The following is a 23534-nucleotide window of genomic DNA, read 5'->3' on the forward strand; positions in this document are numbered from 1 at the left end:
AAATAAAGGAATGATGAGAACTCCCAATATATTTAAGTGAATTTTTTTTCTCCTGCAAAATTCTCATTTATCCAAGGATAGTCCTTTATTGTTGATGTTTAGAGCAACTTTGTTTTTGAGACACTGTGTAGCCTTGGCTGTCCTGGAACTCACTATATAAACCAGGCTGGCTTCAAATTTACAGAGATCCCCTTGCCTCTGCCTCCTTGTGAGCAGGGGTTAAAGGTATTTTCTACAAAGCAGGCCAGGGTAAGTTTTTTTTTAAGTGAATGAAATACTGGAGGATTTAGGATTAAGGAGTTAACTATTAGAGTTTTCTTCAGGACACCTATTCCATTATGCAAACTAAATTCAAGCTAGTGTGTGTGTGTGTGTGTAATACTATTATACTAGTTTGAAATTTTATGTGTATATATATATATATACACACACACTAGCTCTTTATGTTATATTTGTATATATATTACATATTTTTATAATTTTTTTTGAGAAACAGACATGACCAAATATTTTTGTTATCTTCACAGTCAGTCAAGAGATTTATTACCTGGGAAAGCCAATGAAATGGCAAAAATCTGTCAACTTAAAACACTAGTGAGGGCAAAGGGAACAGCGATCCTTTTCAACAGATCTCGAGATTCACAAGACATCACCTCCACATCAAAGACCGACATTTTTGAGCATTACTTCCATGGCCAAGAGAAAAGTTATGGAGTTGTAAATAAAATCGAGCACGTTGAGAAAAAAAACATTCCTAGTCCATGAATTCCTACATACTGAGACTCGAGAGTCGGGGATTTGTTCGTAAAAGGTAACTCTGTGTAAGGTAAAGGGAAGAAATAATAAAACGAGCATTTCAACCTAGGGTGCATTTTAACCTAAATACCTGTTTTGCCTAGAAAACAGCCTGTTGTTTTCGCGTCTTCCAGGCTTCCTTGGCTATCAGGAAGCTGAGGCCCCAGCCGCCACCTGGCGACGCCCGCCCGCCCGCCCATGACTGGCACCGAGTCCCAGCTGCGGCAATTAGGCAGGCGGAGGTGTCGCCTTTAAGAAGCTGACTCACGTGGATGCTGTGTTGTGTGTGCTCAGCTGGGAAGGGGCGGGTGTGCCCTCGGCCTCACCTCATTGGCCAGCTTGCCCGAGGAGGCAGAGCTGGCCTCCTTGATTGGCTGTAAGCCTGCAAAGTGTCGAGCTAGGGGCGGGACGAGCGGCAATGAGCCCGCCCACCCTCTGCGGTTTCGGGGCGGGGTGGGCGGCGGAGCGGAGGGGAGCGGGAGTGGGGGAGGGTGAGCCAGGGAAGGGGCGGGGCGCGGCGGAAGGGGCAGAGTGCCAGGGAAAGGGGCGGAGCCTAGTCATGAAGGGTGCTGCGGGCCAACCGGGAGAGCCGCCTGGAGGGAGGGCGGGGCCACGCCGGGTGATTGACGCCGAGGCCCGACAGGGGAGAGGCGGGGCCAAGGCCTGACTAAACCTGAAGACTTGGGAGGCCGAGGGGCTTCGACCCAGCTGAGGAGCGAAAGAGCCGCTGGCAGCGCCGATCTCCCCAGCGCGCAGGTGAGGACGGCGCCCGGCGCCGGGCTCGGAGCCGGCGGGGACTCGGAGCCCTCGGGCCGGCCGCTCCGAAGCCCTCGGGGAGCGGCCCCGGGGCGGGGGCCCCAGGCAGGAAGTGCCTCTTCCCCCCGCCCCGGTCGCGCCACTCGTCCGGGGTCCCGGCTCGGCCCCCAGGGCCCCCGAGGACTTTAGGGCCGCGGGCCGGGCCGTCGCTCTTTGTGAGGCCGTGGTGCGGCGGCGGCCGCCGTCGGCCCGCCCCCGCCGCGCAGCCGAGCGCCCCGCGAGCCCGCAACAGCCGCGACCCCCCTCGGCGACCTGCGGTTCCCCCCACCCGCCGCCCTCGCTGACCGACGGACGGCTCGCCCGGTTGACACCCTCCCCCCCAACCCCGGACGACTTCCCTCCGCCCGCCCCGCCCCCACGGCCGCCGTCCCCGCCGCCGCCGCCGCAGCGTCGGGGGCGCGCCCGGGCACCGCTCCGGGTCGGCCCCGCGGGCCCGCGCTCCAGGGCCGCGCTCGCACCCCAGCCGGCGGCTGCGGGAGGGAGGCCGGACTCACGTCCCGGTGCCTCGGCGGTGGGCCGTGCCCGCCTAGGAGCCCAGCCGCCTCCCTGCCGTACTGCCCTCCGGTCCCTTCGGACCCTGGGCGTCCCGGGGAGGGGCGGGGAGGGACGCTGCTGGGGAGCCCGCGGGTGCTCAGCACCCCGGAGCCCGCGCCCGCCCAGCTGTTCCGCCTGTGTTTGTTGTGCCGTGGAGGCCCCGCCGCCGCCGCCGCCGCCGCCGCCGCCGCCGCGCTCTCCGCCTTGCGCCCGGCGATTGGCTGGCGGGCGTCACGTGGGCGCGATCAGCTGGGCCGGCTGCGGGCAGTCGGCGGCCTGGCGGGGACCCCCCAAAGCTCTCGGGGGAGCCCACCTCGCGGCTCCTCCCTGCTGGCGGAGGTAGGGCATCCTCCCTGCCCAGCCTGTTATTCCACGCCGCTGTCCAGGTAGGTAGGAGGATGACCGCGTAGTGCCAGCCTGGCGTGAGAAGCCGCCGTAGTACCAAGGTCTGTTTAATCCTGACACTGTTTAATCCCTTTGGAGTGGCTGGCAATAAGGGGAGGTGTACAGCTCATTTCTCTTTAAACTTTTTTTTTTTTTTTCTGTTGACAGAGCCCCGTTGGAAATCTGAGGATTTTTTTTTTTTTTTTTAAATTTCAGGTGTCCTTTGACAGATGGAAAAATGGTGCCAGTAAGCCCAGGCTTACCTTGGTTTGGGAAATAAGTGAACTTGCCGGTGAAGTAGCAGGCATAATAGGAGTCAGTGTTTCAGGCTGCAGAGACAGGGTTGCAGCTGCATTCCAGCATAGTGAAAGACCGAGTTCTTCAGTGTTTCTAGGGTGTATATTTGTGCCAGATGTGAAGTGCCGTGATGTGTTCTTTTACTAAGAATCGCATATTATAGTGTATTAGGTAAGAAGGAGATGCCAGAAAATGTGAATTCTTCTCTCTGGACGTTCCCAATTTAGTAAAAGGTTACAGACCAATGAAATTGAGAAACAGCACAACGCTAAATATTGGTAAGTTACGAAATGAGTGTTACAGAAAGTTCAAAGATGAGGCAGTGAGACACCAGGAGGAGCAAGGAGGAAGTACTCTGAAGAGAACTGATATTAGCCTTAGAAAATGAAAAGCCTGTGGGTTGATGTTGGCCAGATGGGCTTAGGAAAAACAGCCCTGGGGCTTTTACAAATAGCAAGAAGATGGAGCATGTGCAGTTTGGCAGACGTGCGTGTGTGTGTGTGTGTGTGTGTGTGTGTGTGTGTGTGTGTGTGTAAATGCACACAACTTGGTGTGTGTAGTGGAGCCCAAGGTATTTTGTACTCTTTGGAAAGAACTAATGCACTTGTTTTTCAGTAGAATCTCAGGCCCCATAGTCCAGGCTGGCCTTAAACTCTGCCTTGTTGTCCTTGGTGCTGGGACTCCAGGTGTGTTAATTAATGCCCGCCTTATACCCTCATCCTGCCTACTGATCAGTAGAGATATTTCCCCTTAGTTGATGTGTAGCAACTATCTTATCGCTAGGAAAGGCACAATGAAATATATTCAATTTGTAAGGGAAACCAACTTGGATTTTTAACAGTCACTTTTCTGAGCATGCCTGATAAAATGTACGTGGCTTCTTCTAAAAGAACACCTAGTTGGAATACTGGGACTTTTCCTTGACTCATTTGTCTTCCCTGTCCACTGAGGAGATTTAGAAACAATAAAAAGGAAAAGGGGGCAGGGAAGAGGCCCCACAGTGAAGGTGCTTGATGAAGGTCCGACAGCCTGACTTAGTTCAGGAACCCACATGGTTGAGAGAACTTGTTCCACAAAGCTGTCCTGATCTGCATGTGCCCCACACAATTCAATAGGTCTAATAAAAATGTCTAAATGCATTAAGGACATAAGATGTACCCCAAACCCTATGAAAAAGTCTAGGAGACATGAAACTACTGCTAACTGTGCATTTGTGAGATGTGAAGGTAGTCCTAAGTATATTTGTACCTAGATTATCCTTTGTTTTGTAGTGCCTTGACAGTTACATAACTATGTAAATTAACACCATTTCCCTGGTAATGCTGTGTGGTAACAAATGTGTAATTTGGGAACTGTTAGCTAGACATGAATTTGCTATTTGGCGCTTGAGTCTAGAAAACACATAAACTATACTGTAGCTATCCAGCAAGAACCTTTCAGTGTTGTATCATGACAATCAAGGGGAACATGTTTGTCTTGCCAAGAAGTTTTTGGGGAGATGACCAACTCAGATTATTTGCTGACTCATGACTAGCTGCTGAGTTATGTGACTGGTCTTATTTTCTAATGATGACTAAGCAGTATTCTAGAAATATAGTCAGTATGGAAATTGCTTAACAAAACATAAAATAAGGCATTGTCTTAGGTGAGAAGACCAGGCATATTTACTTACTGTCAAATGAAGACCCAGTCCCACAAGCAGGCCATCCTTTGACCCAGCAGAGTGACTTGATACTGTACTGGACTGTAAGAGGATGAAATGGCTTTCTTATGTCATTGAAACTTGGCTCTTGCTAACCAAGTACAAAAGGAAGAAAATTGGGCTGGGTTGTATCGTAGTAGGAGTGTGTTTTTCTAGCACACAATGTATTTGGTTTGATTTTTCAGTATTACAAAAAGAAAAAAAAAGATTTTATAGATTGAACTGTTGTTTGTCCTTGTAACTTTTAAGTAGAATATTGTTACAAATTGTTATGAAAATAGTTAATGAAACTGTAATAGCATCAAATGTTTATTACTATTAAAATAATTATTCCAGCTATTAAAAAGTTTTATGGGTTTTGTTCTTTCCTTTGTTCTAGAGAGAAGAGACTGAAAACCAAATAGACAACCATGTTTTCATGTGAATCCATTTTAGCAGAATCAAAAACAAACTACTTCTGGAAGGGGCAGATTTTTGTAACCCTTTCACTACTAAAACCCTGTGTACCAGCCTCCTTAGACACACACTTTATATTCCCCCATCTGGTGCTGTGGAAAAACAAACAAACAAACAAACACGCCTCTGCTCTGTCCAGAGGTGCTGGGAACACTGGGATGGGTATTTGTGGAAATGCCCCAAAGGTATAATTCCTTAACTAAGGAATAGTCTTTCTGAAGTGTGGACATTTTCCACCAGGTCCTGTGCAAATGAAAATAGATGCCTATTGTTCTCCTTCGTATTTTTAGAGCTAGGAAATGGTGCCTCCTTAGGCTAAATCCATTTGCCAGGATAGAGACCAAATTGGATTATTAATTATAAGGAAGGCAGGTACCTATTTTAAGACCAAAGTTGAGACACTAAGAATTTGAAATCTTAGGTTTCTAGCTTTCGTCTTGTTTATAATCTCTACTACCTGAATACTTAACATGGCTGTAATTAACAGGAGGCGAAGCTGTTCATTGCTACTGTTTTGTATCCATTCTGAACCCTATTTTCACATCTGTAGTGGGGCAGAGTTGGAATGGGATGTGTAGTGTACTTTTACAACTTTTATTTAGCATTCACTATACAGGGCACTTTTCTCAGGATATAGTATCTCCATTTAATTCTCATTCAGAGATATTGCTGTTGCCTTTTTACATAGGAAACAGGACAATTTGTCAAAGTTTACAAGGGTGTCGAAGGTGGGGGAGCTTGAAATACAAAAATAGCACCTGGCTTTAGAGTTTAAATAATCTACAGCATACTGTGTAAGTTCTTGGGGTGAAGTGAGGAGGCAGCGGCTGAGTATGTATTACTGATTTGAATGATCTTTAATTTATATAGTTGATCTTTAGTATGCTCAAGTGTTTATGGAAAGCTAAGGATTTTTGTTTTTTGAGACTGGGACTCTCACTTCAATCCTCTGTGCTCAGTCTTCTGAATGCTGGGATTACAGACCTGAGCCACTGAGCCCAACTCAGAATGCCAATGATTTTAGCTAGAAAATCCATGAAGAAAATGGGAATGGAATTACAGTAATTTGTCAGCTACTCCTACTGATCTTTAGACCTGACTGCCAGCCAAGTTTCTGTTTTTCTGAGAAAGACTGTTTTCTAAGTGAAGATCTTTTCCCCTATCTCAGTGTGTTCGGGTTTTTTTGTTTGTTTTGTTTTGTTTTGTTTTTCGAGACAAGGGTTTCTCTGTGTAGCTTTGTGACCTTCCTGGAACTCACTTGGTAGCCCAGGCTGGCCTTGAACTCCTCGAACAGAGATCCGCCTGGCTCTGCCTCCCGAGTGCTGGGATTTAAGGCGTGCGCCACCACCGCCCGGCTCTCAGTGTGTTCTTAAGCAGGATAGACTTGTCCTGATAAGGACTGAGATGGTGGTGTTTGAGTGTTGCAAGCCACCAGTCCATACCAGCCATGTAGACTCTGCTGGTGGCTAGAAAGCAGTTAAGTATAAACGAAGGAGTTTGGCTATGTTTCAAAGAAACTATCACCACTGAAATATTTGATGTTTTCTTAACCTTTTAGAAGAATAATTTTGTTTTTAGAATGTGGGGAGTTAGAGATGATCTAGATTTGGCCAACTGACCCTGGTTTGCTGACCCCTGTGTTTTTGGTTTGGGTTTTATTTTATTCTCTGTGCATGGGAACTTTGCCTGCATGTACTTTGTGCACTAGTTGTGTGTCTGGTTCAGGTGGAGGCCAGAAGAGGGCATCAGATACCCTGGAACTGGAGTTACAGATGTTGTGAGTCTGTATATGGGTGATGGGAATCAAACCCAGGTCCCCTGGAAGAGTGGCCAATGCTCTTAACTGCTGAGTCAGAACAGACCAACAATAAGATACCACATTTCAAAAGAGCCAAACAGGCTTTTTTGATAATTGTTTTATGACCTGAAAACTAGGGATTTATATAAACCCATCATGTCTAATTTTTAAAATCATTCCTTTTTAGGGACATTGTCTCATGGGTCCTTGAAAGAAAGGTAGTTTTCTTTTTTAAACTTACAGATAAATTGTATAATTAAAAAATTTAAGGTGGAGATCCTGAGATACAGTTACTTAACTAGAATCTCCTGTTGCGAATGGAAGTTAGAAATTCTAGGGTGAGGGTGCTCTTTGGTGGGAGAAGAAATTGAAGATAATCAGTAAAATACCTGAGTTGTCTATGAACTTCACTGTATTTTCATCCTGGTCCCTCACTACTTCAGATAATAGCAGATGAACTGTTAAGCAACAAGGTTTGATACTTAGACCTGTTTAGGATTTTATAGCTCGGAACTATGCAGAAGTACTGCCAGGAGGGCTGTGCTTGTGTGTGACTCACAGACTAATATTGTACTGGTTTCACCTGAAGTAGAAGGAGCATCGTGAATATAACTTAATCCATACTCTTAGTTGGGGCCTAATTTCAGCCATATGTGGAACTTGAGCACAGAAAAGTATCAAATGATATGTTTTTTGCAATGGGACACAGTAAGGTGCTGCTAGAGACTAGAAGAAGAGACTAGCTGCAGACTAGTTTGTGAGAATCTTAGAGGCAAAGCCAGTTTGTGGGGATGATGATACAACTTCATAGAGTTACAAGGAGTTATGGGGTACTTACCGGTAGACAAGGTTATCACATGATGAAGTATTTCTTAATAAGCTCTTTGGGATTTTTGTTTTCTTTTGATATTCTGAAGAGATGCTAAAGATGGAAGCTAGGCCTCTCACATGCCAGCAAGCACTCTACCACTGAGCCATGCTATTAGCCCAATAAAATTTTAGGATCAACCCTCCACCCCCATTATTCAAACCTGGGCCTCATATGCTAAGCAGAATGCTCTTTCATGGTGCCACATCTCGGACATTTTCTACATTCTGCCCCTTCCCTTTTATTTTTAAGTTTTATTTTGAGACAGAACTTCACTGGACTTCTCAGGCTGATATTAAACTCCAAATACTTCTGCCTCAGCCTCTAAGGTGTTTAGTTTTTCTGTAAGAATCATCTCTGGGTAATCGTGATGGCATAGGTCTATATTCCCATCACTTGGGAAGCTGAAATACTATAAGTTCAAGACAACCTCAACTACATACCATGACCTGTCACAAGTTTTTCCAAGAAAAGGTTTCAACATTTATAGAGAAGCAGTTTCGTAGAGTTTTTAGAAGGTAGTGGCTAAATTGTATTCCCTATTTGTATTTTGTGGCACTAATCCAACGTAAGTGTAGCATTATCTGTGAGTGTGTGCTGGGTTTAAAACACACTGTGGCCTTTAACAGTCTTAGATGGGATGAGTGTTTGAATACATGTGGAAAAAGGTAAAGAGAAAAGGTTTTCCAAACTGATGTAAGTGGTGTGGTGTTATGTTTATAGTTTTTTAATTTTTGGCTACTTGTTGGAAATTGCATGGGCTGTATTTTTGCACCTATAAAAGTAGGATAATATATGCCTACTATAAGAATTATCACAGTTAAATGATATGTACCAAGTGCAGTGTCTTGTACACTGAACATGCTTAGGTCTGAGACAGTTCACACTGTTCAGGTCCAGACAAATGTGATGACTCTCAGCCTTTTAATGTCTCCTCCTCAAGAAAAAAGTGGCTTTCTTCAGATTACTGAAGTGACTACTGGGTGATTTATAAACAACAGGAATTTATTTCTCATGGTTCTAAGAAAAAAGCACTAGCAGAGTGGTGTCGGTAAAGACTTGTTTCCTGGTTCATTGATGCCCCTTTAGATGTGTCATGATGGTAGGAAGGGCAAGACAGCTCCATGGAGCCTCTTTAAGGCCCCCAATCCTCTAATGATGAGGGTTCTGTCTTTATGACCGACCCAGTTACTCCCCGGATGCCATCACATTGGTGACTGGGTTTCAGTGTACAAGTTCATTGGGGACACAGACTTTCAGGATACAGCAGTGGGATTGTAATTGATGTCAGCCTGGTGCCAGCTTTAGTACTTCAGTACTGTTTTACATTTCCAACTTTGTAAAGCTAAGGCTTGCCAGGATCTACTGACCATGCAGAGATTTTACTTCTGTTGACAACATAACTTTTTTTTAGCAAACAAAAGCTACATTTTATAGTTACAAATACTTATGTTTATATGTAAATGGCAATCACAATCAGGAATCATGAACATAAAGTTCTTCCTAGATATTTTTAGTCTTGGTAATGAATCATATAATTGAAGCCAGTAAAAATACTTGGGTAGAGTAAAAAATAGAATGAATTTGAAGCAGGAAAGAAGGCATATTAAGTCTGTTTACCCTCAGTACCAAATGGTCGGTCACAGCTATTCCTGTAATACTGAGCCAAAGATAGAATGATGTAGGTAGAAGGCGTACAGTTTGTTTGGAACCATAGCATCTTCCATAGTAGCATCTAAGGTCAATCTAGAAATAGAGTTATTATTTCATTACAGTTAAATCAAGTCTGATATTTGAAAGTTGGAAAGAAAATTACCTTTAAAACAAATCCCAGAAACTCTGGCTGAAGCTAAATGAAAAAATAAATTGGGATGGGAGAGTATGGTAAACTGCTTAACATAGTTGCTATGAGATAATATGTTGTGTTATTCCATTACCTGATCCCCTCCCCTCAAAGTACAGGCGCTTCTACCCAAATTTTGTTTTTAAGGGTTCTGTTTTATTTATTGAGTGTGTGTGTATCTCGTGTGTACAGGTTCTCTTGCAGGCCATAAGAGGATATCAGATCTAGAGCTGGAGTTACAGGCAGTTAAACAGAACTCTGGTCCTCTGCAAGAGCAGTAAGTAAGTGCTCTTAACCACTGACCTCTCTCTCCTGCCCCCCAAATCTTTTTTTGGTTTTTCGAGACAGGGTTTCTCTGTGTAGCTTTGTACCTTTCCTGGAACTTGCTTTGTAGACCAGGCTAGCCTTGGACTCACAGAGATTTGGGGGCCGCCGCGGCCTGGCCCCCAAATCTTATTTCTTTAAGATTTATGTATGCTTTGGTCAGCCATGGTTATGAGTGATCATGGAGACCAGAAGAGGGTGTCAGAGCCCTTGGAGCTGGTTCTACAGTCAGTTTTGAGCTTCCTGATGTGGGTGCTGGGAGCTGAACCTGAGTCCTCAAGAGCACCAACTGCTCTTAGCTGCTGAGCATCTCTTTAGCCACCTAGAATTTTGTGTTTTGATTTTGTTTTGAAGGCATGGCTTTTGTGTTTAGCCCTAGCGTTCCTGGAACTCACTCTGTAGATAAGCCTGGCCTCAAACTCATGGAGATCTGCCTGCCTCTGCCTCACAAGTGTTGGGACTAAAGGTGTGCACTACCACCACCCGGCTTGCATTTATTTTTAATTAATTTATTTGTGGTGTAAGGAGTGAGCACTACATGAGCACTCTACCATTGAACTACATCTCCAGTCCTCTTTTCCTAAATTTTAGTTATGTTTGAGTCAGGGTCTCTTTCTGTAGTACAGAAACTTGCTAAATAAACCAAACTGGCCTGAAAATTGTGGTGTTTCCCTGGGGGCTCTGCCTCTTGACTGCTGAAATTACTGGGGTCCATCACCAATTCTGGCTCTTCCTCAAATTTTAAGTATCAGTTCACCTTTTTAAAGTTAATAAGAGCTTGTATAGTTCAAATGAAATTTGTGTTTTGTTCACTGCTGTATCTCTGGGCTGATGAATTCAACTTAACAGGCCTTAAGTTAGTGTTCGTTCTCTCTCTCTCTCTCTCTTTCTCTCTCTCTCTCTCTCTCTCTCTCTCTCTCTCCCCTTCTCTCCCTCCCTCCCTCCCTCTCTCTCTTTCTCTCTCTCTCTCTCTCTCCCTCTCTCTCTCTCCCTCTCTCTCTCTCTCTCTGTGTGTGTGTGTGTGTGTGTGACCATGGCTTAAGTCTGGTGTTGGGATTTACATAGTGTGGCTTTTGTTCCTTTAAAAATGGAAACAAAAACAGAAAACCAGTAGTCTTACTGTAGCCTTGGCTGCCCTGGAACTCCCTCTTTCTCAAGCATACCTCAAATATGAACTGATACATCCCGCCTCTGATGATTTTTCTTTAATATATTTGTTTTCTTTTTTGAATTGTTTTTGTTTTTTTGGAGACACGGTTTTTCTCTGTAATAGCTCTAAGTGTCCTGGATCTTGCTCTGTAGCCCAGGCTGACCTTGAACTCACAGAGATCTGCCTCTCAATGCTGGGATTAAAGGCGTGCGCCACCACCGCCTGGCCTTAGTTTCTCTTTTTTAATTAGTATTTTTGGTTGTAGAATGGATTTCATTATGGCATTTCTAACGTGTGTCATACTGTTTCATCCATTCACCCGTTTTCCTCTCCTGTGTCCGCTCTTCCCTTCAGAATGGCCCTTCTGATGACACCAGGATTGTCTAAGGGCTGGAAAAGTTCATAAATGTAAGAAGAAAGAGCTTCCTTATTAGTTTGTAATGAAAGTACTACAGATATGTCTGGATTCTCCCCACCACCACCACCACCACACACACAGGACAGCTGTATCAGCTGCTCACCACTGAACATGTTAGTAAACATTTGAAACACAGGAAACTGATAACACCCAGAAACACTTTAAAATGAAACCTGGCATATATTCTAGAGATTTAAAAATACTTCAGGAGAAATGAATTGCAGTGAATTTAAGGGATTGAATCTGTTGCCTTCTGTAACTCTTAAAATACTAAGGTGTGTGTTATCCTGGTTTCAGAAACTTGTTTCAAAGCTTTGTTGGTTGAAGATTTTAGTGCTTGTGTAATTTATTGGATCAGTAATCAGTAAAATTCCTTACTGCTAAGTTACATCATAGCTGGAAAGTCCCTGTTCTCTTTTTCTGTCCTGGTAGCTCTAGCCTGAAGCTGGCTAGGCTGGCACCATGCCCCCTTCTTTAGGGGAGGCAGTGGAGGGTAATGAAGAACTTGGTCTTAGAGTTTGTGGAACTGCATTCCAGCTACTATTCTGTAACAGCTGCAACCTTTGACCTGTCAACTTGTTTGGGTGAAGTGGGGGGTGGGGGTGAAACCCTCCCAGAATTGTGAATTTTAAAGTAAGGGCTCCATGGACTTTAGACTCAGACTTACTGGATGAAGTTAGTGCTGTTTGCCCCGGGCAGTGACCACAGACCTGTCAGCTCACCTCTCCCTCTTAAGCCACAGGTCCCTCTTGTTTTTATTTTCATTGTATTTGTGTGTGTAGTGTGTGGTGCTGCGGTAGAACTCAGAGCTTCCAGTATGTCAGGCAGGTGTTCCACCAATGACCTATATTCTCAGCCCTTCCTTCTTTGAAATTGTACTGTTACCTGCTCTTATCTGATCACCCCACCTTTGCCCCATACCTCCAAGTCTTTCCTTAAATTACATACCACACGCTCAGAATGTAGACTTAACGCTGGTGCTGTGCTCACTTTGCTCACACTGTGTATCTGGGTATTTTGCCTGCATGTAGGTCCGTGCCTTTGGAGGAAATTGAATCACCTGGAGTTACAGTCGTGATCCTTCATATGGGTGTTAGGATTCAACCCCAAGTCCTCTGCAAGAGCAGTCAGTGTTTTAAGAGTATAGAGCCATCTCTTCAGCCCACCTGTGCCAGTGATAGATAGATACATATTTTTTAATGAAATTCCATTTTCCTTTTGTTTGTTCCTCACACCAACCTTAGTCTCAACTAAGCATGTTTATGGGGTGTCTTGGTTATTTGTTTACTGTGTGAACTTTGAATCCCTTTGTTCAGGGTCAGGTATTTCACAGAACAGGTACTAGGGGAAAAAAAAGAGAGATCATAGTATTTAAATAACCTATAATACCTCCCCTAATAGCTGCTACCAATTTTTTTTAATAATGTGTGTCTTATCTTTTTCCATTTGTTCTAGGTTTTTAGAAGTTTAGCTCTCAAAATGGGCAGAATCTTCCTTGACCATATCGGTGGTACCCGTCTGTTTTCTTGTGCAAACTGTGATACGATCCTGACCAACCGCTCAGAACTCATCTCTACGAGGTTCACAGGCGCCACTGGTAGAGCGTTTCTTTTTAACAAGGTTGGTCGAAAAAAGCTTCATTCTTACATATCTTCAGTGGATATATTTGAACGCAACACTAGACTATTCCCTCAAGAGTTTACACATACCAGGAAATACAGAATGGCGGCTGAAGCCTCCAGAAGAGGCTGCCTGTTAGCTTGTCTCTAGGATTTCAGGGATACATTACTGGAACATGATTTTATTTTATTTACGTATTTATTTTTGTAAAGCCTAAATAAAGAGTTAGAAGAAGAAGAGGCAGAGTGCGATGGCTTCTGTCTGTAATCCCCGTACTTGGAAAGCCGAAGCAGGAAGATTGCCACAAATTGGAGAAATTATAGGCCAGTTGGATCAGCTTCAGCTACACAGTGAGACTCTGTCTCAAAACAGCAATAAAAAAGGACGGGTCCCTGTCTCTTTGGGGAATATGCAGTATAACAATGTGTTACTTTAGAGAATTTGGAAGAAGAGGTTGACATATCCATCTTCTCTCCCTTCTGTGTCACTGACTGGCCCATTAGGGAGGTAGCCATTGCAGCTAATCTATTGGAAGCGAATCCAGCTAACTTCTCTTGCTGTATAATTAATGGTTGCCAGTCAGCTTTCTGATTATCATTTGGCTTCTTTGGATCTACCAAAAGGAAAAGCATTTACAGATTTGCAAATGTGTGTCTAGTCTGCTTGGCTTTGAAATTTTAGACCTATTTTGAGATGAGTTGATGTGACTGTGCACCCTGGAGCCTAGCAAAGTTGAATTTCCAAATCTTTTAGACTAAGAAACAGATCTAGGCTTGTCTCAAGTGAGTGCTTTTAGAAGATCAGATTAACTTTTCATTAGAGATTGTTGCTCTGTTCCGTGAGTAAAGAAGCTTCTCTCAGAGAATCAATAGTGTGTTCACAGGATGAGGTGACACTGTGGCAGGCCAGCTGCCTGTTAACTGTAAACAGTCTCAGTCTCGCTCATTCATTTACTTCATAGTCTGGGTTTTATGTTAGTGTCAAGGCTAAGTAGTTGGAATTAAGACTGTGTAACCTTTAAAGCCAAAATTATTTACTATTGATCTGTTAGAGGAAAGTAAAGCTTAGAGGATTGTTGGATATTTAGAATGGTTGGACATTCTCCAGATTATTTTAGAATCCAATTCTTGTGTTCATTATCTTTGCACTTCCTTAATCTAATGTGTTGCATTGTATAGCTTGTGGTAGCTTAGCCTGGCCCAACATGTTTGTATATATAGAGTATGTTTTCAGAAACAAAAATGACACTTTATGGAACACTGATGGTATTGTGACAGGTTCTTTGATTATCTTACATTCATCACTACAGAGTGAATTAACAATTGAACCCAAACATATATTTCATGGCTTCAATTCCAGACCTTTTTCTTCACAACAACCAGAAATATAACTACCATATATAAATGGCTAGACTTGGACTTGTCTAGTACTATATAAAGACTACATTAGATTGGGGGCTGAAAAGATGGCTCAGCAGTTAACGAGTAGCTCTTGCAGCAGACCCAAGTTTGGTTCCTAGCAGTCACATGCAGGCTCACAGCCATCTGTAATTCTAGTTCTAGGGGATGCAATGCCTTCTGACCTCCACAGGCACCACACACACATGTGCATACATGTGGGAAAAGCACTCCTCCATATAAAAAGAACTCTTTTAAAAAAATTCCCAAATTAGATACCCAGTACAGTGCAATTACCAGATGTTTACCTGTATTTTTTGTTTTTTATTTTTTATTTATTTATTTTTTTTATGTGTGTATCAGGGGTGTTTTTGAGACCAGAATCTCCTATACGTCAGGCTGGCCTGAAACTGACCTATATGGGTGAGGCTGGCCTTGAACCCCTTCTTTCCTACTTCTGCCTCCTAAACACTATGATTACAGGCCTAGCTATTCCAGCATCTCTTCAGACCAGCTCTAGGTGGCTATCACGGGTGTAACTACACTTGCTCAGTGGTTTGTTGTTTTGAGGCAGGGTCTCACTGTGTGGTGAGGTTGGTCTCACCTCAAACTCATGATCCTCCTGCCTCGGCCTCTCCACACTGGGATGGGTCATGGGCATGCACAGCTCTGTAATACTTAATGGCTCATACATTTCCTATTGTCACAACCTTACATGACTTTACAAGCGTTTTTGTGTGTGTACATGTATTGTTTTTTAGGTAGTTAACTTGCAGTACAGTGAAGTTCAAGATCGGGTCATGCTCACTGGCCGCCACATGGTTCGAGATGTGAGCTGCAAAAACTGCAATAGCAAACTGGGCTGGATCTATGAGTTTGCTACTGAAGACAGCCAGCGTTATAAGGAAGGCCGTGTGATCCTGGAACGTGCACTAGTTCGAGAGAGTGAAGGCTTTGAGGAGCATGTACCATCTGATAACTCTTGAAGAAGAAAGATAAATCCATCTTTTCCCAGGTCTCCTTCACTGAAAACAAAAATCTACTTACATACACTGTCACCTTAGCATCAGCGTCGGATTCATGAACTGCGGAACAAGAGGGTGTGAGAATCTTGAGATGGAATCTTTCTTTCTCTCTTTTTTTTTTTAATTTTGTATTTCCCATCCAACAGCAGTTTGTAGAGAGAATATTTTGCAGATGCCGTTAATTTTTTCCCTATGTTTACATCTTGAGGCATAAGAGTCTGCAGCTACATGGTGGGCTATATGAGGGGAAAAAATTGGGGCTCCTAGAGTGAAAAGGAGTGTTTTGTGTACATTTTGAGTAGAAAATATGTCAAGAGCATGGTTTTTAAACTTATTTGGGCTTCATTTTAAACTTTCTTTTAAACCCAGTTATTTCACTTAATTTGCTAGCTTCAAGAAGAGATCCGAATCTGTGCCTGGCGCTGGAGGCTCAGTGTTAGCATGGCTTGTGCTGGCCAGTGTGCCATATTCTTGTTGGAGAGGAACTGTAGCACCAGAACCCATTCTTCCTTGTCAGACTTGACCCACAGATGTCACCTTCCCTAGCTCCTTGTCACCATGTACTTGGTGTTGATTGGAAACTTTCTGAAATGGGGCAGAACTGCTTGGCTGTCTTTCCCATGTAACTTAAGCATAGTAATATAAATAAAGTGATAGTTGGATGTTTTGTCCTGTGTTACTTCTAAAAATACTGTGTAAAAGAGCAGAGGTTTGATAAGTGAATTTCTTAGGAGGTAAAGTGTTTTCTTCTCAATCTTAAGCTGCATTGACTATGTATAAGGTATTTGTGTAAACGGAAGCATACTGTTTAAACCCACAGTATTGCATTTAGAAAACAGTTGAGCAGAATGTCAGTGTGCATCCTTGCATAAACCATTAATCTGCATCTGTTCTAAAAGAAGGGAAGAAAATGAAGCAGCTTATCTAAAAATACTGCTTCCCAGTGTTTCAGCCTTCCCGCTTTGAGTTGATTTTGACAAGTCTGTAGCACCTAATAGTTTCATCAAAAGACGGGATCTCTCCTTAGCATCGTTTTTTCACCTCTTCCCTTAGAAGTTCAGCCATTGCGTTTGAGCTGCACTTGATGCCCTCTGTTGGAAAGGGTCAGATTTGACCCAGCTTAGCCCCAAATGTATGACATTACAAAGTATTAGAATATGCTTCTTCATCTGAGCCACTTCTGGGCAAACTGGTACTTGCTTTTGGTGAAATAAAGGACAGTGAAATCGGCTAGTTAAATGAACAGATGGATGTTTGTATGCTCAGCTTCCAGGTCTAATGAAGGATTTTTGCCTGAGTTGAATAAGTGAAATCTTTCTGTCATTGATATTAAAAGTGATTTCTGAGTGCACTAAAGCTTCTCATAGTTGGCTTTGCACTCTTGGTTAGTGGCATGGTTGTTGATTGAGTAGGGATAATATCATAGTCCATTTTCAGTGAGTGAACACAACTCTGTCTTCAACTTGAAAGAAACCTTCAAGACTTCAGAATCGTATTTGTTTTCACGGATTTCCACTCTGGCCTGTGATATGCGGACTCCTAGTCGCATGCCTCACCTGCAGCACCGAGTGCATTGCTGTCAAAATAAAGTATATTTTGTTGTGTGTTGGTGCAGAACTGCTGCTTATTTTTCATTGATCTATTTGGTGACCATCTTTGTAATTTTAAATCTCTAAATACATCATTTTTATTTGTTTTGAGATGCCATCTCACTATGTAGCCCCGACTGACCTGGAACTTACTTGCTGCTTAATAGTAGGCTGGCCTTGACCTCACTACTGAGATTTTAGATGTGTACCACCACACCCAGTTGCCTCTGTGCTTTTGAACAGCTATTCCTTGCTTTTCTTTACAGTGGTAAAGTAATAGTTAACTCTTCTTTATGACTGAAAACACCAATTTTACCATCATTAACTTAGGTCAATTTGCCATAGATGCAACTGGCTTAGTAAATATGAAAATTCAGTTAATAATTATAAGTAAATGTCACACTATTAGGATACTCAGGTGTCTGGCAGGTTAAACAACAAGCCATTTGTTACCTTCATTTAAGTAACTTGCATGTTTCTGGACTAAGGTGTAGCTCCATGGCAGAGCACTTGCTCGGTGTGCTGGAGACCTGAGTGTGATCCCTATGACTGCAAAAACAAAAATTCCATTTTGAGGATGTTTTAAAAACTAGAGGAGGGTCTGGAGAAAGTACTGCTCTTCAGAAGACCTGAGCTTAGTTCTGAGCACCCAAACCGGGCTGCCCAAACTGCTGTAACTCGGCTGCAGTGGAGATCCACCACCTCTGGTTTCTGAAGGTTGCGGTTACAAGCTCATTCCCCAGTACTCCCCCAACACATACACATAATGAAAAATGTTTTAAAAAACATCTGGTAATTTTTAATTAAAGGATCTAGTCTAATTGGATTATTTGCAAAAAATCAAATGGGAACATTAGTTACCAGAAATAAATGGGTATGGTAGTTCGTACCTGTAATACCAACACTTTGGAGGCCGAGCTGCAAGTGTGAGGCCTTCCTAGGTTGAAGACAATTCCAAGCCAGTATGAGCTACTGCTCGAATAAGACTCTTGTCTTCACAAAACAAGGATGATTCTGTGCTGGGGCAGGGAAGTTAACTGCACCTCCTGTCTCACGGTAGGAGTGCTGGAATTGGTGTGGTACCATTCCCAGCTTTTTAAATGGGTTCCAAGAATTGAACTTGGGCCATCAGGTTTATACAACTAGCACTTTTACCTGCTGAGCCCAGCCTTTGTATGGCATATATGTGTATGTACACACACACACACACACACACAAGTTGGTTTTTCAAGACAGGTTTGTAGATTAGGCTGGCCTCAAACTCAGAGAGATTCACCTGTCTCTGCCTCCTGAATGCTGGAATTAAAGGCGTGAGTCAGGCCGGGCAGTCGTGGCGCACGCCTTTAATCCCAGCACTCGGGAGGCAGAGCCAGGCGGATCTCTGTGAGTTCGAGGCCAGCCTGGACTACTAAGTGAGTCCCAGGAAAGGCGCAAAGCTACACAGAGAAACCCTGTCTTGGGGGAAAAAAAAAAAAAGGCGTGAGCCACCACCACCTGGCTAATGGCTTCTGTATTTTAAAATACACTTCTCAAATTCAAATGTACATGGGCAAGAAATAATGCACTAAGGTTTTATTGAGGGTTATGATCCTGGACATCACTTGACACAGTCAAGCTTTAAATTCACCTGCTACATTACTACCTAGGAAGCCTGTTAAATATGTAAGGTAAGTCCTTTCTTTCTCTAGTCCTGAAGGGCATTTTTTTTTTCAGCCAGACTCTCAAAGTAGCATGTCTGCTAATGTTAGTATATGAGGATCACTGCTTATTAAGGTATTGTTTGGATTTAAAATGTCCATCATCACAGGCTCTTGTATGTGAGCCCTTTGCCCCCACCTGATGGTACTGTTTGGGGAGGTTGTGAAACCTCGGGGACATGGCGCATCATTGGCTGATGTAGGCCACTGGGTACAGGCCTTACAGAGTATACTCAAGCTCTGCTTCTCTCTCTAATTTCTGCTTCTTAGTTGGCTGAGGTGTGAACACTGCACTGCAAGCTTCTACCACCACAGACCAGCCCATTCCAGTCACCCATACCTTCCCCACTGTAAGGGGCTGCACCCTGTGAGGCTGAGACCAAGTAAACAGCTCGCGAGTTGCTTCTGCCAGGTATTTTGCCACTGGCAGGAAGAGAAATTCATACAAAGTATTAAAAAAAAAAATCAAAACAATCTGTTTGCCATGTTACCATGTGGACAAAGTAGGTTTGCTGCTAGAGGGTCACAGTATCTGACCTTTTTCCTGCTTAAATGGTGAGCCAGCCAGGCTGGTTGGTGGTGCACCAGTTTAATCCCAGCACTCGGGAGGCAGAACCAGATGGATCTCTGTGAGTTCGAGGTCAGCCTGGTCTACAGAGTGAGTTACAGGACAGGCACCCAAACTACACAGAAACCCTGTCTTGAAAAACAACAAAAATGCTGAGCCAGACATGATAGCACATACCTTTAAATCCTAGCACTAGTGACTCTTAAAATGGATAAATAGAGGCGTCTAGCTTAAAGATCACTGGGTACAATCTAAATACTAGTCTTTTCTGTTGACTAACTTAATTGACTTTATGACTCCGGGAAGTCAACTTCTAAGCCTTTTCAAGGGCTGACTGAAAAGTCCTTTCTCAAGTGATTCTTAGAATAGCCTGCAAATGTAGGCCATACAAATGTATTGGTAGTATGCAAATTGTGGCAGAACTACTTTTCTCTCATTTTAGTAATCTTCAGCAGCTCTTCGGGTTGTAATCCAATTTTGTGCTGAGCTGAAGAGGGACCAGCTGCTTTGTGAGCTCTTCAGTCCTTCTAGGGTTGACGTGTACCATGTTTGTTAGATCTTTCGGAAATGAAGGCATTCAGTCTGCACTTGTATCACACTGTCATCTTGACCTGTGCTTAGAAGGACTTTTGATCATCTGCTGGGACAGACACTTGGCATTGCTTTGCTTTCACTAATCTTCAGTGCTCCTAAATTTCTACCACTGTGGAGCAGAAAGGAAGAAAAGATGAAAGGTCACTGGCCACAACTTCAGTGGTGAAGTGCATACAAAGCCAGCCTTGTTCCCCAGACAAGGTAACTGAAAAGAATTGGTACAAGTTTCCCTTATTAGCTATTGGCTATATCTGGGTTGTTTGTTGGTTGGTTGGTTGGTTGGTTGGTTGGTTGGTGGGGAAGGGCTATTGAGACAGTCTCTGCTTCCCGAGTGCTGGGATTAAAGGTGGGTCCCACCATATCTACCTGAACATTTACCAGAGCTGCTATTTTTATCAAACATGATTTGTCATATCACAGCTGTGTGTGCCCCTCAGCCCGGAGGTTAGCCTCAGCTGTTTCAGAATTTCAGTCACACCTTGGGTTTTCTGTCTTCAGATAAGCCACATCCCTGCCCCCTTGCAAGACAATTTCAAAGTGCTCAGAGGCATTTCTGAACACACACACACACACACACACACACACACCCGTCAGTATGCCAGAAGGAAGGAGAGGGTTCCCAATTCCTTTCCTGAGGCTTAGGTCCTGTGTTCAGGTAGGCTTTCAGGACAACAGAAAGGTGGACTCAAAGGTTGAGCTGGGGAATATTTCTAAAGACCTGAATGGCAAGAGCTAAAACCAGGTGGTCCTGTCGAGCTTGACACTGAGGAAAAACATTTTTACTATGAAATCAGCCAAAACTAGCCCACTCACCAGGTGCTACTGTGAAGGACTGTTTTACTCAGGGGTTAGCAGTCAGAGTTAAATGTGGAAGATAGACTTCGCTGAATATCAAGTATACAAATTGCTGTTTCCACCATCTGTGATACACCTCCCTCCCGTCACTGCCATCTTTGCCTCAGTGTTTATGCCTCACAGGCCTTTAACAACAGCAACACCTATTGTCAAACTTTTCAACATTGACTTTCATTTTGATAATGGCAATCCAAAGTCACAGGAAATCAGTGAATTTTTTTAATTCTTAATTTTATGTGTACAGATGTTTTGCTTGCATCTAGGTCTGTGTCCCACTTGCATGCCTGGTACCCATAGAGGTCAGTAGAAGGCATCAGATTCTCTGGAACTAGAGTTAGGGGCATTGGTGAGCTGTTATGTGGGTGCTGGGAATCCAACCCAGATCCCCTGGAAGACCAGCTTTTAACTACTGAACCATCTCTCCAGCCCCTGAAGTCAGCCTCTTGAAACTTCATGTTCTCGTTTTTGGTTTTTTTTTTTGTTTTTTTTTTGTTTTGTTTTGTTTTGTTTTTTTTGGAGCTGAGGATCGAACCCAGGGCCTTGCGTTTGCTAGGCAAGCGCTCTACCACTGAGCTAAATCCCCAAACCCATTTTCTCAGTTTTAAAACAGAAAAAAAAAAAAAAAAGTAATTCTGAAAACCCAAGTGAAGATTTAAAGTGTATTCCTATAACAAAGGAAGTCCAGTGAGGTATTTAACTGCTTAAACTCTTAGTTGTCAGTGTGTTTGAATATCCCCTTATCCATGCAGCAATATTTGATATCTGTTGCACCTGGCACCTCCTTTCCAGCAGCTATGAAGGATATTTACAAAGCTCAGTAAATGCTCTATCAGCTGCAGGAAATGAAAGTCATTCTGGGACGGGTGCATGAGTTCATGGTGCAGAAAGAAAGATCCTCACTCTTCCAGCAGTTGATTCTTCCAGCGATTTTGGAGTTAGGAAAGAGCTTCCCGAATTCAATGAAAATAAATCGTTCCATATGCAGCAGATTCTGAAATTAGATTAATCACACATTCTAAAACAAGTTTCATCTGTCTGCCTCCCACAAGATGATCTAAATCACCATTCTCAGGTCACATGGCAGAAACACTAATATCTGACAGCCAGCCCAAAGTGGAGGACTCTTGACAGTGAACGGCAAGGAGCTGAGGCTCGGTGTGCTCAGTAAGTCTAACTTCCAGAACTGCTTGCAAGGAGCACTTGGTGAACTTGCAGGCCCTGCCACCAGTGCCCTCGTGCTGGAACCCCGGCCCCGAGGTCTTGGCGACCATGCCCTTGGGCCGCTCCTGACTGCAGCACCTTCATTTTTGTACTAACAGTACCTACTGTGTAGGGTAGCCCCGAGGGTGGAATGAGTTGAAGGGTGGGAAGGGCTCAGATGGAAGACCAGCCCATTGACAGTCATCCTCTGATTTGCAGGGAAGGGCCCTCCACGGAGGTCAAGTGTGTGTACACTGCTGGTATGGAACTCAGATTGTTTTAATAATGTATTTTTATGTTTACATACGTACATGTGTGCCACATGTATGGGATGCCCTCAGAGGCCAGGAATGGTGTTGGATCCCTTGGAGGTAGAGTTAGATGCATGCTGGGAACCAAACTGAGGCCCTCTGCGGGAGCATAAGTCCTCTTAACTGCTGAGCCATTCATTCCTCCATCCCCTAAACTCAGTTTTGTGTATACACTCCTCTCAAAGCCTGACCACTGCAGCACCTGTGTATGCAGTGAACCAGACAATAGAGGAGTTGGAGCAGAGCCCGCAGCTCGGCACCACTGTGGCTTCTTCCTGCTTTGCAAAAGTAATGTAGGCTCTAAAAAACCACAAGGATGAAGAAACAGTTCCTTTCATCAGAATTTCTCAGACTTTGGCATCTGTGAAAGGATCTCCTGTTGAAACATTTCTGGCCTCAATTGTGAATGATTTAGTGGGTCTGGGTAGCATGTGAGAATTTGAATTGCTTACCATAGGTGGTCCAGGGACCAGGCTTGGAGAATCACTGACTTTTTTTCTTAATCAAAATAATCCTGTAGGCTTGGAACGGTCTGTCTTGTAGAGAATATGGCTGGTTCATCCAATATCATACCACTTATAAGGGGTGGGATTAGCTTTGAATCAAATTGGTCCAATTCATAAGTGGTTTTCAGCCGGGCGGTGGTGGCGCTCGCCTTTAATCCCAGCACTCAGGAGGCAGAGCCAGGTGGATCTCTGTGAGTTCGAGGCCAGCCTTGTCTACAAAGTGAGTTCCAGGAAAGGCACAAAACTACACAAAGAAACCCTGTCTCAGAAAATATATATATATATGGTTTTCCTACCTCACCATTTGGAATGAGTATCAACATTTACTCCCCACAGTTGTTGTTTTCTTTACTCTTTTGAGGAGCCCGCCACCTAGCTCCTAAATAAACCACGTGGAAGCTTATTCTTACTTATAAATGCCAGTCTTAGCTTGGCTTGTTTCTTACCAGCTTTCCTTAACTTACCCTGTCTACCTTTTACACTCTGGGCTTTTCCTGTTGTCTTACTTCTGTAAATCTTACTCTTACTCCATGGCTTGCTGTGTAGCTGGGTGGCTGGCCCCTGGAGTCCTCCTCCTTCTCTGGCTCCTAGATCTCTCCTCCCACATTTCTCCTTCTATATATACTTTCTGCCTGCCTGCCTGCCAGCCCTGCCTATCCTTCTCCTGCCTCGCCATTGGCCGTTCAGCTCTTTATTAGACTGTCAGGTGTTTTACACAGGCACAGTAACACAGCTTGACAGAGTTAAAACAAATGCAACATAACAAAAGTAACACACCTTAAAATAA

The 23534-nt window shown here is 43.8% G+C and overlaps 1 protein-coding gene across 5 annotated transcripts; it reads left to right on the forward strand.

The window, feature by feature from the left end:
* The first annotated feature begins 1398 nt into the window (after positions 1-1398).
* Positions 1399-17044, forward strand: Ypel5 (yippee like 5). 5 transcript variants are annotated; one of them, XM_076559213.1, is made up of 4 exons: positions 1439-1551; positions 2746-2776; positions 12841-13005; positions 15164-17044. In XM_076559213.1, the coding sequence occupies exons 2-4, from the start codon at positions 2768-2770 to the stop codon at positions 15386-15388; spliced, it is 399 nt and encodes a 132-aa protein (XP_076415328.1). In that variant the 5' UTR covers positions 1439-1551; positions 2746-2767; the 3' UTR covers positions 15389-17044. The 5 variants fall into 5 exon arrangements, with proteins under 5 accessions (XP_006990753.1, XP_076415328.1, XP_006990755.1 ...); XM_006990691.4 differs by lacking the exon at positions 2746-2776 and having other exon boundaries at positions 1399-1551; XM_006990693.4 differs by lacking the exons at positions 1439-1551; positions 2746-2776 and adding an exon at positions 2402-2531.
* Positions 17045-23534: the final 6490 nt, after the last annotated feature.

Source organism: Peromyscus maniculatus, chromosome 22 (genome assembly GCF_049852395.1).
Source record: "Peromyscus maniculatus bairdii isolate BWxNUB_F1_BW_parent chromosome 22, HU_Pman_BW_mat_3.1, whole genome shotgun sequence".
Taxonomy (NCBI): Eukaryota; Metazoa; Chordata; class Mammalia; order Rodentia; family Cricetidae; genus Peromyscus; species Peromyscus maniculatus.

What these genes read in the sequence shown, in the direction of transcription:
- Ypel5 (XM_076559213.1), top strand. An exon ending in GAGCGTTTCTTTTTAACAAG is followed by an intron (nt 13,006 to 15,163) that starts GTTGGTCGAAAA and finishes ATTGTTTTTTAG; the next exon opens with GTAGTTAACTTGCAGTACAG.